Source organism: Zootoca vivipara, chromosome 6, assembly GCF_965207765.1.
Source record: "Zootoca vivipara chromosome 6, rZooViv2.hap1.1, whole genome shotgun sequence".
Classification (NCBI taxonomy): domain Eukaryota; kingdom Metazoa; phylum Chordata; class Lepidosauria; order Squamata; family Lacertidae; genus Zootoca; species Zootoca vivipara.
The window spans coordinates 13,504,786-13,519,198 of NC_142589.1; the positions used below are offsets into that span (position 1 = coordinate 13,504,786).

At 47.9% G+C, this 14,413-nt stretch overlaps 1 protein-coding gene across 2 annotated transcripts in view; it reads right to left on the bottom strand.

Annotated features, from left to right (window-relative positions):
- Window positions 1-1,660: 1,660 nt before the first annotated feature.
- SPSB1 (splA/ryanodine receptor domain and SOCS box containing 1) overlaps window positions 1,661-14,413 on the bottom strand; it is a 31,517-nt gene continuing 18,764 nt past the window's right edge. For both annotated transcript variants that reach the window (XM_035119044.3, XM_035119045.3), the window contains exons 2-3: window positions 9,507-10,310; window positions 1,661-4,276 (exon numbers count right to left, since the gene is read on the bottom strand). In XM_035119044.3, coding sequence (XP_034974935.1) covers window positions 4,149-4,276; window positions 9,507-10,200 — 822 coding nt within the window. In that variant the 5' untranslated portion in view covers window positions 10,201-10,310 and the 3' untranslated portion in view covers window positions 1,661-4,148. The remainder of the gene's footprint in view (window positions 4,277-9,506; window positions 10,311-14,413) is intronic.

Sequence of the window (14,413 nt, forward strand, 5' to 3'; positions counted from 1 at the left end):
AAAAGGCAGGGGGAGACTCGGCCCATCAGGAGACCCATAATTCATGCCTGCCTTGTCATGTTTCAGGCTCATGAGGCGTTGCAAGTATATTCGTGTACATATGCACACACACACACACACACACACACACACACACACACCCCTGCTGGCAGATCCATCCGGCCTAGCTAATACGCAACAGCCCTTTTGCAAGAGCATCAGGCCAGGCTACGCAGTCCCCATGACGGGTCTGCAGGGTTGCCGTGGCGACGTACATAAACACCAAACTGCAAGGCGGTCATTTATTTCAGCTGCTGGCTACAGCTGGCTGTTTGGGTGTCTGGAAGCCAGCATGGACAAAATATTCTCCTTTCTCTCTTCTACTTTCCCCCCACCCCAAAATAATAGTAATATATTTTATTTTATTTTTTTTAAAAACTTTTCTCCTGAGGCGGTTTATGGCCTAGCAAAACCCGCATTCCAGCAGCAGCCGTGAAGGAGAATGGAATGGATGCAGGAGCTGATTATTTTTTTGCCCACATATGGTCCGAGATGGTGGGTTTCTTTTTTGAAATAAATTATTTATCCCCTTCCAAGGTACCTGCTCCAACAGGAACCGAGTCTGATTGATACCACCTGCAAAGCTTAAATATTCAAGCTTTGCAACACTTTTTTTGTGGTTTCCTAGAGCTAAAAAAAGAAAAGGAAAAAATACCAATACAGACAAGCCACAAGGTAACACTGGAATATGTAGGGAATTTTTAATACAATCAATTGCCAAATCAGGGCACTTTGGGGTGGCTTTTAAAGAATAAAAACAAAGTCCCCACTGTTTGCTGGTACCATTTCGAGGCTCACCTTTTTGCTATAATTATTGCATGCATTTTATCATTCAACTAAGTTTTAGAGCAGACCTATTCAAATGAATCCTTTTTATTTTATTTATACACTACTTTTTCCTCCAAGAAGGTGGGACCCATGTTCCTCTCCTCCCTGTTTTATCCTCACAATCCTAAGAGGTAGTTTAGGCTGAGAGATAGTAGAGTGGCCCAAGGTCACCCAGTAAAGTTCATGGGTGAGGAGGGTTTTGAACCCTGGTCTCCCTACTCATTTCCCATCACCCTCTGTTACAACACACTGGCTCTCATGTTAATTTTACGAGTCTGCTCTGAGGAGGATTAGCATTGGATACAACCCTTTTTACACAGTTTCCAAACTTCCGAGTTCTCAGGCCGTTTCAGTGGTGGTTCCCTGGTTGTGGAATGCCCTCCCTAGGAAGGTATGCCTACACCTCCATCATTATCCTTACAGGAGGAATTCGGAAACATTCCTGTTTCCCCAGGCATTTGGTGGCTATAGAACTGATGTCGGCAACCTTGAGTTCATTGGATGGAAGAATGGCCTGTATCTGCTTTTTGGCTTTTCAAAATTTTAATGGTTTTTAGAACGTTCTTACTTGATTTTGAGTATTTTTTGCTTTGCTTTTGTTTAAATTGTGTATCTGTTGGCCACTCTAGGTTCTTTGGGGAGGAAAGGTGGAATGCAAAATTCATTCATTCAATCCATTCAATTCAGTCAGTCCGGAGGCCACAATACGCATTTTTCCTTCCCCACTGCAGGATCGCAGAACGCACAGAAAACTCCCCTTAATTGTGGGGCCCGTTTGAAATGACAACTGCTATTGTCTCAATATTTAATAAACTTTTATTTTTAAATTCGGTTATTGATTATCTACAGTCAATGGGGGACGGAGCGGGTGGGACTAGTGAGAGATTTAAAAACCGTACAAGCCAAATACACCAAGAGGTTTAAAGAGGAGATGGGAAGGGTGGTAGAAGACTATAGAGAAACAAAAACAGGAGAAAAGGGGGGGGGGACACCAAAGAGGTGATAAGGGTGTCAGTGGAAAAGACACAAGTAGGATTGGTTTAAAATTCATCGGCTCTGTACACATTAAAATCCTCTGTGCAATTTGAAAAAGTGTCCCACTTATAACAGTTGACTTTAAAAAGGGAGGCACGTCAAGGTCTCCTCCCAAATCCAAACTTGGCACCAGTTCTGTGCTTCTTAAAAACTACGCTATTTTCATTTTTAAAAAACCCTACAGCAGCATTTCTTTAAAAAACAAACAAACAAAAAACCCTCAAACAGTCCTTTTCTATACAAAGGGGGGGAGAACCCCCCCCAAAAAATATATATATTAACATTTTCTAACAAATAAGCTCATTTGTACCTATACAGAACACACCCGACACAAGTATGGTGAGGGTGGGAAAGTGAGAGGCAGATTTGTTTTCCTCCCCCATAATGGAAAAAAAAAGTGCAAATAAACCCCTCTGTGATGGCAGTTCAGAAGCTTTTGGGGGAAGGCCTTCAGGTTGCTCGGATAAAGGAGAACATTTGCTCTTCTAGATGAAAACCTTGTGTGCCTTGCATATGGAGGATGTACTCTGAGTCTTCAAGGACAGTGACACTTCCTGACCTGCACCAAATTGGGGCATGTTTTCTCCCAACAAGATTCAGCTCTCTTTCTGTGCTAAGGTCAATCCATAGCTGATATTCTAGGGCCACATTCAAAACACTCATTTGACCACTAGGACACGACTTTCAACAGTCATGGCTTCCCCTGTCCCCCACCAGAATTTTGGAAACTGTAGTTTATCGAGGGTGCCGCAAGTTGTTAGAAGACCCCTATTTCTCTCCCAGAATGAATTAACCATCATTCCTTCTTCACAAGGAACTCTGGGAATGAGGTGGGTGGGTCTTCTAACAACTCTCAGCCCCCTGAACAAACCACAGCTCCCAGAATTCTTTGATGGGAGAGCTATGACTATTAAACATGGTAGCATCGTGCTTTAAATGTGCGGTAAGAATGTAGCCTGACAAGATAGCTGTGTTCAGGGACAGGGTGAGGCAAAGATGGAGAATTCTCTTTTGATGAAAAAATAATCTGATAGGAGCAGACACTACAAAGAAAACTATAGTCATTGGCTTGGCCAAATCTTTCTCCATATCCCACCAACAGGACTGGAACGACAATGGTTGTGACCAACATAATGTGATGGCAAAGGAGGCTGGCTTAAGAAAGCAGGAGATAAACCCAGGCATCACCCAGATTTTAAATCAGGGGTGGCTAAACTGCGGTCCTTCAGATGCTGCTGGGTGACAACTCCATGCCTATTTCTAAACCCATGTCACAGGTCAACTAAACTAAAACCAAGACTTGGCTAAAGAGGGGGAGCTGATGGGAGTATTGCCAAGGAACTTAAGGCAAAGCCAGTCTAGGAGAGCAAATTCTTGAGGCTTCATCACTCACAACCACATCCTAGCCCAAGGTGGGCTCTCTAGCTGTTTCACAAGCAGGTATAGGGAACCAGTGGCCCTGCAGATGCTGGTCGACCCCCCAACGCCCATCAGCCTCAGCCACTGAGGCCAGTGATCAGGCATAATGGGAGATGTAGCATAACAACATCCAGATGACCCACAAGGTCTCCAACCCTGAGCTCCTGGAGCTTCATCCCATGGTAACCCCCCATATCTCCAACTCCCAAGCTACAGGTTCAAGTGAATTCCCAGAAAAAGAAAAGAAAGGCAAGCAATTTGAGTGGTCTGAAGGCAGAGGCCAACACAGAATCAAAATTAAAGAGGAGCAGGATTCGCATACAGGGCATAAGACATTTCTTTGACACCCACAACGGCTGCCTATTCCAGTATCGTTTAAAAACACACGTCCACACGGAGCAATATTTTTGGTGTCATCATCTTCTCCTTGAAGTGTTGCTGGGCAGGTTTTTTTATATATATATAAAAATTAAATCCTCAGGTCCGTGGCAAACCATCTTGTACCGCCATCTGAGCACCTGGTACCTTTAATTGCATCATGTCGGCTTCTTGCAACAGAGATCTATGGAGGGCAGAACATGGCTTTTTAAGTAGGTTGGGCTCTTCAAAAGGCATGTATTGTAGGTTTCTCTCCCCGACCCCCTACTTTGGCATAGGGAGAGGGAGTGGATCCAAGCTGGGATCGACTGAAGCAGATCAGGAGAGTGAAAGTTTGATGTATGTCTATATATATATATAATATCCAAGAATACTGTAGTCCAATCAATCCATCTCTCTCTTTTGCTTCTTGCGAGAGTGTCTGTCCATCCCGCCCCAAAATGAGAGGGTCATTGATAGAGAAGGTAGCTCTTCAGGGATTCTGGCAGTGGCAGTGCGTGGATCTCATTCAAGCGGTCCTTGCCCAGAGCGAGGCGGACGGAGCGCCGGCAAAGGTCCATCAGAGGCAGAGGTTCGGCTGCAGGAGAGGGAAAAATGAGGGCCAAAGAGCATTAACAGCAGTGCTAAGAATTAAGAATTAAGTACAAAGCACCCCTTTGCAGCATGCAGAAAGAGGATGTTTATCAGTATAGAATCCAGGGTTGCCTGCGCACCATCCATTTAAAGCAAATGCCTTCCTCAATAAGAATCCTGGGAACTGTAGTTTACCCTTCACAGAGGTACAGTTCCCAGCACTCTTCAACTACAATTATTGTCATAAGCAGCAGTACTGAGCTAGTTGGTCCAGCCGTCAGACTACAAACGCAGCTCCGTTAGAGCCTCGGTACAGGACTACATATCTTGTTTAACACAGACACACTGCGAGCGCCTGTCTCTTACAACATTCCACGACAATAATGTTCTCCAAATGTTAATAAAATGAAGAGGATTTCTTCAAGCTGTCTGAAATCTGGCACGGAGCACCCCACACACTGAATGCCAGAAGTTGTCCAAACTTCAGACAAATCCGTTTTGTTTTTGTTTTTTTAAAGAACCCAGCCAAGATACAGCAGTTTAAGAAAACCACGTCCACCCTTCTGCACCCAACACCGTACACAATGCGCTCCTGTGGATGTGGAGCGCATGCATAGCCCCCAGGTTTTGCCACATCTGCGTTCTGCTAGCCTGGCTCAATCTCTCTTGAATGAAAAGATACTTCCTGCCAGATCTTGTTCTAACTATCAGCCCTGGCCTTCATAAACACTGATACCCCAAGCTCAATCTTCAAAATCACTTGCACATTCAGTTCAGCATGAAGCAAAGCCTCTTGTGTCATTTGTCCAGTGTTGCAGAATCTTCTCACAGAGATGGAACAGGTGCCTACAGCAACTTTTACACCAGAGGTAGCCAATGTGGTACACTTCCAGGTGTGATTGGACTCCAACTCCCATCAGTCTCGGCCAGCATGGTCAATGGTCAGGGATAATGGGAGACCATCAATATCCAGAGGGACACCAGACAGCTAATGAAAAGACTTTTTAAAAAACACTTAGCTGGCTAATTAATTTTGGTTGTGTGTGTGTGTGTCTATACTGCTTTGATTTTTCTAAAGAAATTGCAGTACACAGTATAAGTATTTTTTATAAATAAGAAGATAAATAAAACTACTCAGGATCTCACAGGAGACTGCTTTCAACTGAGCCACTGGGTCCATCTAGCCAAGCTGTGTCTACACTGACTGGCAGAGGCTTTTCAGGGTTTTCAGACAGGGTTCTTTGCCAGTTCTACCTGGAGATAGTGGGGACTGAACCACCTGGATGCAATGCAGGTGCTCTACTACTGAGCTATGGCCATTTCCTTGCAACATAGGAAACTGCCTTATTCTGAATCAGATAGTTGATCCATCTAGCTCAGTACTGCCTACACTGACTGGCAGCGGCTCTCCAGGGTTTTCAGAGAAGAGGCATTCCCAGCCGGCACTACCTGGTAACTACCTGGACTTCTGCATGCAAGGCAAACACCACCACGGAGCTACTGCCCTTCTCAAGACAGGCCCTGGAAAAACATCCCACAACTTTGCAACACTTCTTCCCAGCTGGGAGCACCGGCTGATCTTAATCCAGGTAGCATCTTTCTCTCCTGGCAAGGATCTGAGGAAATTTGCATCTTGTTGACTTAAGATTTCCTGAAAAGGAGCCCCACCCTGCTCGCTGACCGACTCTGCAGGCAGGACACCTGCATAGACCCCCCTGCACAGAGCCGACGTCACAGATACGGGCAACAAAAACTCCCTTTTCATTTGGGCAGAGCCTCAGCGCAGTGACTTACTGCCAGCTGCAATTTCCTCCCCAGACACATTTTCCACTGAGGTAGTTGAAGACGTGCGCCTTGATCACAAGGAAGACCGCCGGCTGGCTTGGAAAACTGGGGGCGGGGGCAGCAGGCAGAGGAAGAGAGAAATATAACTTCAAACTTCTGGAACACGAAGTCATTGGTGAAGTCCAAGTGCATTCTGCATCCACCAGGGAAGTTGGAAAGCTCAGCTCGGTGTTCCTTGTCCAGACTAGTGAGATCAGTACTGTTTACACCAGGGTTTCCCAAACTCGGCCCTCCAGCTGTTTTTGGACTACAAGTCCCATCACCCCTGACTACTGCTAGCTAAGGACGATGGGAGTTGTAGTCCAATAACAGTTGGAGGGCCAAGTGGCTCCCTAGGACAGGCGTAGGCAAACTTGGCCCTCCAGGTATTTTTTGAGACTACAATTCCCATCATCCCTGTCCACTGGTCCTGTCGGCTAGGGATGATGGGAGTTGTAGTCCCAAAACATCTAGAGGGCCAAGTTTGCCTATGCCTGCCCTAGGATTTCAGACAGGGAGTCTCTCCCAGCCCTACCTGGAGATGCCATTGCAGACTGGACCTTCTGCATGCAAAACAGATGCTCTACCATCCAGCCAGTCAGAGGGCCCTCTGAATGGGTCCTGAGTGCCTCTTCCTTTTTAGGACAACCAGGTTGGCAAAGGTTGCTCTAGGTTTTAAAAAGAAACAGCCCCCAGCTCCACTAGAGCTTCCTAATTTCTGCTTGCAGATTGATGCAAGCGTAACTCAAAACACACTTGTGTACTGACTGCATGGCCATCTCTATTGCACAACTATTGGCATGCAACAAACCGCCCCACGGAGCCTCTCAGTTTGGCACAGAGCAAAAACAGGTAATGCCTTGGGCTCAGGTGTTGCATACAACCAAATGTTAAAAGGGCCTGTGGCAGCCATGACCTGCCAAACCGGTAGCTTGAATGTTATTTTGCCAAGAAGCCCCCATTCTAGGCTGCGGCAGGAGAATCCTTCAGTCTAAAGGCTATGGCGATGTAACCTGCAGGCAAATGAATAGATCCAGCTAGGTCCAGCCACACACGTTCTCCGCCCCCCCCCCAGCAGCTGCCTTTTCTAGATCGAGAAGGCCAGTGTTGCAATTCTAGTCAACTGCAGAACAGGCCATCCTGATAACCATAACTTCATGGAAGAAAACAACAACACAATTTACTAGCCCTGAAGGTTGCAGAGAGCTGCTGGCGCAATATTGAGAGCCAGGTGAACAAACTTAGTAAGTAGAATTTCCAGGGGCAGGAATTCAGCACCAAGTTTAGGTCTGGAGCGGCTCCTCATAGTCAGAAAGAGACTCTGCACAAACACTCAGACTTACGCAAACTGGGTTAAAAAGAGGTTTCAAAACCCAGGTTCTCTTAGTGCAGAATATGGACTACTTTCTCTTCCAATACTTACATTTTATTTCTTTTTAAAAACCCTGGCTGGCTAGGGAAAGAAAGGCCTAAGTGGCATTATCTTTTTTTTTATAAAGCCATCCAAGTTGGTGGCTGTTATTGCATCCTGTGGGAGTGAGTTCCACAGTTTAACTATGCACCACGTGAAAAAGGATCCAGTTTCGTTTCTTAAGAGAGGGCAATAAGATCTGGGCTTGAGAAGGCAGGGGAAGCTTTGGCGTGTGCTCCATCTGGCTGCTAAGTCTACACTTTGCATCTGAAAGCCAGCTGTGTCGGCAAACCCATTTCTGGGGTGGGGGGGATTTTGGAGAAGACACCAAAACCAGGAATGTGCAATGTGCAACATATGAGACACGGGCTCTTGAGCCTGAGAGTGCCTTGCTGGTTGCCAAAATTGAATGTAAGAAGAGTCTGCTAGGTCAGGCCAACAGCCTGTCTAGTCCAGCATCCTATTCTCACAGCGGCCAATCAGATGGAAAGCGGCAAGTGAGACTCCATCACAAGAGCAAGCCCCCTCCTGTAGTTTTCAGCGACTGGTAGCCCCAGCGATCATAGTTTCTTCCAACCTGCGGCCCTCCAGATGCTTTGGATTCTAGTTGTCAATGTTCTGAGTGCCACCTCCTGGACCAGGTACAAGGCATGCCCACTCATGCACAGATGCGACAGGCTGCCTCTTCTGGGGGAATGGGCAGCCTTGCCTGCTTCACTTCTGCGTCGGGGGTTACTGAATGAGTCAGGCACTGGTCAATCAGAGTGCCAAGCAGAAGCATCCACACTTGAACCCAGAAGTTGCTGATCCACACAAAGTGAGGCCAGAACAGGTAATCACGCAGGGAGGCAGTGGGCCACCTCGCCTGCTGCTGGGTACTTTGGGATCACAGAAACATCCCCCACTTGGAACATTATGGGTAGTTCCCTAGCCCATATGAACCTGTACTGTACTTCAGTTCTACCTGCCCTTCTTAACTGTCATTTTCACAAAGAGACACTAAAGCAATGAACTGTGTGGGTTTCACGTAGCAAAAGGAAGTGAGCTAGTCTTTTAACCACTTTTCAACGGGGCCTGCTTAGGTTTTCCTGGGATGCCTCTGCCTGTCATGTCTCCTCTGAACAACAGGTGCAAAGGAGGATGCTGGGATAGCCCAGTATAACTTCACTTAAAAGGGGATCCCCACTGGGATGGTGGGGCGGCTGGGTGGGGAGGAGGAAGCGAGGAACACCGCCCCTCCTGTGCTTCCTGCAATCTGTGCCCACTTCCGTTTTGAGAAGCAGGCTCCCCTGCCAAGTATACACACATTTGCAAATTGCATGGGGCTAATAAAACACAGGATGTGCCACTAAAGTGTTTGCAGCTGGGAGAAACCAGAGACAGACAACAGAAGGTGTCACACGCCACAGGGAGAAGACAGGCTAAAAAGGACTAGAGGCCAGATATTTTTCACTGAGTCATTTTCAAAAGCTGTGACTCAGCACAAAACCCCTCTTATCCTTAAGAGGAATTTACTGTATGTAGATAAGCAGACAAATGGCTGGCCTGTTGCATACATGCATTGAAGCATACATGCATTCACAGAAATATATGGAGGACCCAGGGAGGATAGCTCAGTGGAAAACCTCCAGACCTGGAGTCCCCTAAGTTCTTGATTTTAATTCTGAGTCAAAATGGGAGGTTTGTTTACCCTCAACAGATTAATTTCAAAAGTGCTGAAGAGAAGGAGGAAGGGAATTACCTGCCCTCTGAAAAGCCACACACAATCGCCTGGCTTAGAGGTAGACCAGCCCAGAGTAATGCGTCATTCTGAGATGCAACAGGCACCCTCCCGCTCCAAAGGCAGCATAAATGCCTACAACGGAGTAACTCGACAACAAAATTACTCAGCAGGTGGAAAGACCGAAAAGGGGCAACCCTAGAACAGTGACTCAGAGAGAGGAGCCAATTCAGACTCCCAAGTCCAGGTAGGAAAAAATGAAGAAGAGAGGATACGTACGGTCAAGCCCATTCAAGTAGCGCATCCTAATTTCACAGTGGCCCCACACGGCGCTCACGACCGGGTACAGTTTTTTCCCTTTGAGTCCCCGGAAAGCAACCCCCATGTACTGTCCGTCCACGATGAAACTCAAGGTCCCATCGTCCATGTCCAGCACCACCAAAAACGAGTCTGGCACGATGAAAGTCTCGTCGGCCTCCAAGAAGGCTGGGTATGTCTTGCTGGGCTGGTTCTTCCCGTCGTGGTACAGCCGGTTCCGCCCGAGGTCCCACCCCCACGACTCGTGGTTGTTCCCGATGAGCGTCGTGTACCCCACCGAGTGCAGGGGGGCATCCGCCGTGGCCACGCCAACCACCGCGTGCGTGCCGCGCTGCCTCATCGCCCAGGTGATCTGCCAGACGTGGAGACCCCGCGTGTAGCCCACCTTGCCCCGGATTGCATCTGTGCTCTGGGCCACCGGATGCCGGTGAAATATGAGCTTGTCGTCCTCCTTCACAAAGACGTTGAGCGATCGGTCGTCGTTGTTCCACGAGTGCAGCAGCTGAATCTCATAGGAGACGGCGGGCATGTCTAGGAGGAGGTCCAAGCGGGTCGGCTTGCAGTAATCCAGCCCCTGGAGCTCGTGTTTCAGGGGCCTGTAAGCCGGGTCCCTCATATCCACAGTCTTTATCCCGCCGGTGACTTTCTGCCCCATCTCTACCGTCTATTAATAGGCACCCAAAGCAGGCTCATCAATCGCGCTGGCTGTGCATGGGTGTCATTCAAGCACTCACAGGTTGCTACGAGAGATCCCGTCAGAATCGCCTAATGGATGGAAAGGAGAAAAACAAGAAGCGGGGAAGAAGAGTTAAACATTAAAACTTCACACATGGGAGGCCGTGTGGTGGGAGGCACAGAACCCATTTGCCTTGCCGGAGCAGATAAAGGATGAACAGTAGACGAAAAACAAGCACGGGACAGGCAGCCACTCAGCCATCCTATGAGAAGGCCTGGTAGGTTCTAGGCTGGCAACTTGAATCACGTTTCCTAAACACAGAAGGCTGGCGAGGTTCCACATTCTGAAAATAAGACTCCGATTGTCATACTGCCTTGTTGCCAAAGGGAAGCCTGGGAGTAGAGTTCCGTGTTGCCTAGCAACCTTAGGGTAGCTTGACCACCACTCTTCCCCCTGCCCCAGACTCCCAAGATTTATTATTTACTTATTTATTACATGGGCCAGGGTGGTGCAGCGGTTAGAGCTCATTTGATGTACCGCAATCCTGGGCTAGTCTCTTAGCCGAGCCTGCCCTCAGAGAGTTGCGAGGATAAAATGGAAGAGGACAAACTATGTGCACCACTTTGAGCTCCTTGGAGGAAAGGGTTGATATAAAGGAAATATTATTATTAATAACAACAGGGTCTGGAGCCATAAAAAGCTTTATTATTTCAAAACCAACGCTTTTAAAGTCCCTAATTACCCCCCCCCCCCAATTTCATCACCAAAACATGGAAAACAAACTCATCGGAGTGTTCATAGTTCCACATTCCATCCATGCTTGGCAAAAATAATCCCAAAATGTTAGTGGAAATCCAAGGGAGTGGAGGGGGGAGGAAGAGTTTGTGTGGGGGAAAAACAGGGTAAGATAATCAAAACACACACACACCCTGTTTTGCTTCTCCAGAATGATCCACGTTAGATCAAGACAGATCAGAAAGGAGCCGCTCTATAAGAGTCGGGAAACTCTTAAGTGAAGAAGTTCTGATCCCCTTAAGGAAAATGCAGTGGACAGGCACCAAGTTATGATGACCATCTTGTAGCAGTGGCTTTGGAGAGTCACCCTCACTCACACCCATCCTCAGAGAAGTACCACAAAATCTACATTCCAGTTTGCTTTATAACAAGGGATCTTCTGTAATATGGCAGAGACGCCAGGTCCACTGTGGGGTTCTTTTGGGGGGGGGGGGGAAAGAGGCAGAAGAGATGGCGAAAACATTTGAAAAAATAGTAATAATAAGGGTGGGAACTCGCTTTCTAAGAAAAAAAATGTTTTAAACATTTCCTGGAATGAGGCAATCTCCCAGAAAGGCTGCCAGGTGCAGTCATAACCGTTAGTCATGATCAGGATTTTTGCTTGGCATGGGGGGGGGGGGGGAAATGGTAGGGAGAGTGAATCAGACCTTGTGTCAAGCACAGACAGAGTATATATATAAATTTTGCACACAAACACTTTATAGGCACCCTGGCTTGAAAAAGGTATATACACCAACAGCAACATAAAGAAGAGGCAAAGCTGATCATTTGATTATTTTTGAGCCTGAGGGCCCCGTAACTTTTTTGGCAACCTTCCGAGGGCCACGTCCCATTGGTGGGCGGGGCCAGAGGCAAAAGTGGGTGGAGCAAGAATGTGGATTCTACCATTGCACAATAATCTAGTTTAAACACACACAGACACAGGGCAGTCTCGAGCAGGTCGCGCGCCCTGGCGCTGAGATCGCTCCGGCACCCCCGCCCTCGCAGGGCGCAGCATGGTTTCTGCCGTGGCGCCCTGCCTACCGGCCCGGTGCGCCAAGCCACCGGGGGTCTACCTAGAGCCGGCCCTGCACACACGCACCCAAAACCTTCTCCCTATACTGTACAGACAAGCAAGAGGCATGATCAGAGCTCAAGCAAAAACAAACTCAAGGGCAAGATTTAAATCAGTGCCAGAAAGGTGATGTGGCCCTGGGAGAGTCCCAAGGGCCAGAAACAACTCCAGCTGGAGGGCCGGATTTGGCCCCTGGGCCTGAAACAACTCACCCTGGCGCTGCAAATAAAACAGGAAAAAGACAGCATTACCTATTCCATTTTGCACAAGCCAAAAGCTGGCTTAACAGGCTTCCAGAAGGCGGCCTCAGTTCATCATCATCACCCTCTTTTGTCCTCTCCAGAGCTTCGGGAACCAGAAAGCAACATCTGAAGAATGAGATCACGCCAAGACAGGAAGGTGGCCTGCAGCTAATTGGACACCTCCGATGCCTCTCTCTCTCTTGGACAGAGGCGTAACCGCAGAGCAGCTGGGCTGGCAGCAGCTCAGACAGAGCTCTCTAATTAAAGGGGAAACTGAGCACACACCACCCCCTGCCAAAAGGAGCCAGGCCTGGGCACAGTTCAGCCAAAAGGGGAAGCAATGCAGACATGCGCTCCAAGGAGGCGCTCTTGCGCACTTGTGGGGATGACGAGTCTTACGCAGACAACCAGGTGTGTGTTTTAGCAACACACCAGGTCACAAATCGTTCCTCCTCTAGGGATCGTTCGATACTGCTTTTATTTCGGCTGTCAGCCGCTTGTCGTACAAGAAGGTGTCTAAGAGACTAGCAACATATTTTAAAAGGTGCGCATAATTTAGAAGGGTTGCAACTCAGTGGTAGGGCATCTGCCTTGTGCGCAGAGGTCCCAGGTTTGATCCCCAGCATCTCTAGGTAGTGCTGGGCGAGACCCCTGTCTGAAACACAGGAGAGCTGCTGCCAGCCAGCGTTGACAATACTGAGCTAGGTGGACCAGCGGTCTGATAAGGCAGCTTCCCATGACACAACACAACCACACCTGCCCACCCTGCATCACAGCATTATAAAGGTTGGGCAGCACACAATGTACCTGGCTGTGAAAAGATGTTCACCCAGGTTCACCCAGTTGAACCTTAATAGGAAGCGAGTTTCACACATGGGGGACACCACCAAGAAGACATCTCTCCTGCAAGTAGCCATTACTCATTCTTGATCCAGAAGAGTCTGGCAAGAGGAAGGGGAGACGCATGATCTCTCCCCTCCCCGCCACTGCCAACCCAGTAACGGAAGCAGCTCCACCGAGCTGGTTTTGGTGGTTAAGCCTGGCTGAGATGCTTCCTTTGAAAGCAAAACAAAACAAAAAACACACCCCCACAACAACAAAACCCTCCAACACACCCTGACTAAATCCCCGGTGACAGAGAAGCTCACACAGTCAGCCACAGAAATCAGCAAACTGATCGCTACAAGGTGTGCTGCAACTGAGGAACAATTTAAATCTTTCTTAAAAAAAACAAGAAGTACAATCAGACTGAGAAGGCTGCCCATTGCACCTCTGCACGAATTGCTGTTCCTGGAAATTGCACATATTTTCAATCAGCATTCGCTGATGGTGCAACAGCAAATTCCATCCCCATAACTCCGCACTGGATCAGTTGCAACCAATACCGTACATAAAGTTACCTGTGGAGAGGTGGCTGCCTGTTGCCCCTCAGTATGAGTCACTGCTCTTGCCTCTTACAGAGGCACGGTTTTACTTTTTGTCGCATGGGGCACCCACAATTTTGGTCAAAGCCCTTCAGCGACTATGAAGGGTAATGGTGCTGCAGTATATCCTGTTATACTCTTGGGGATCAGGAACACCCCACAAGAATGAAACAAGGATCCAGGGTAAAGGAGCCAGGCAATTTTTATTGGGTTCCCATCAGGGGTCGCCAGCCCATTGCCCGTGGAGGCTTCAAGGGGTGCCCCAGGAAAAGTGGGGCCTTAGTTTGACTTTTAGCCTTTCCCCCAGAGTTCCTTTGTTGAAATGAGAGCTTTCAGGGACAGTTCCGGGAATCTTATGAAGCGGATTAAGCAACGCTTGTCCAAACAGCAGACAAAAACTCAAAACTTCAAAAAGGAAAGTCCCCTGTTATGAGAGCCCCTTCCAAATACAAACATTAACAGCCAAGACATTTTTTTTGGAAGGGGGGGCAGGGAGAGGAGTGATTGTGAGATTTGTTTGGCAAGGGGCAGAAGTCCTCATGGATCACTTCAAAGATTTCCAAACCTCATCTCTCAGTTGGTTAGAGCTCGGTGCTGATAACACAAAAGTTACAAGTTTGATCCTCCTATGGGACAGTTGCATATCCCTGCATTGCAGGGGGTTGGACTAGATGATC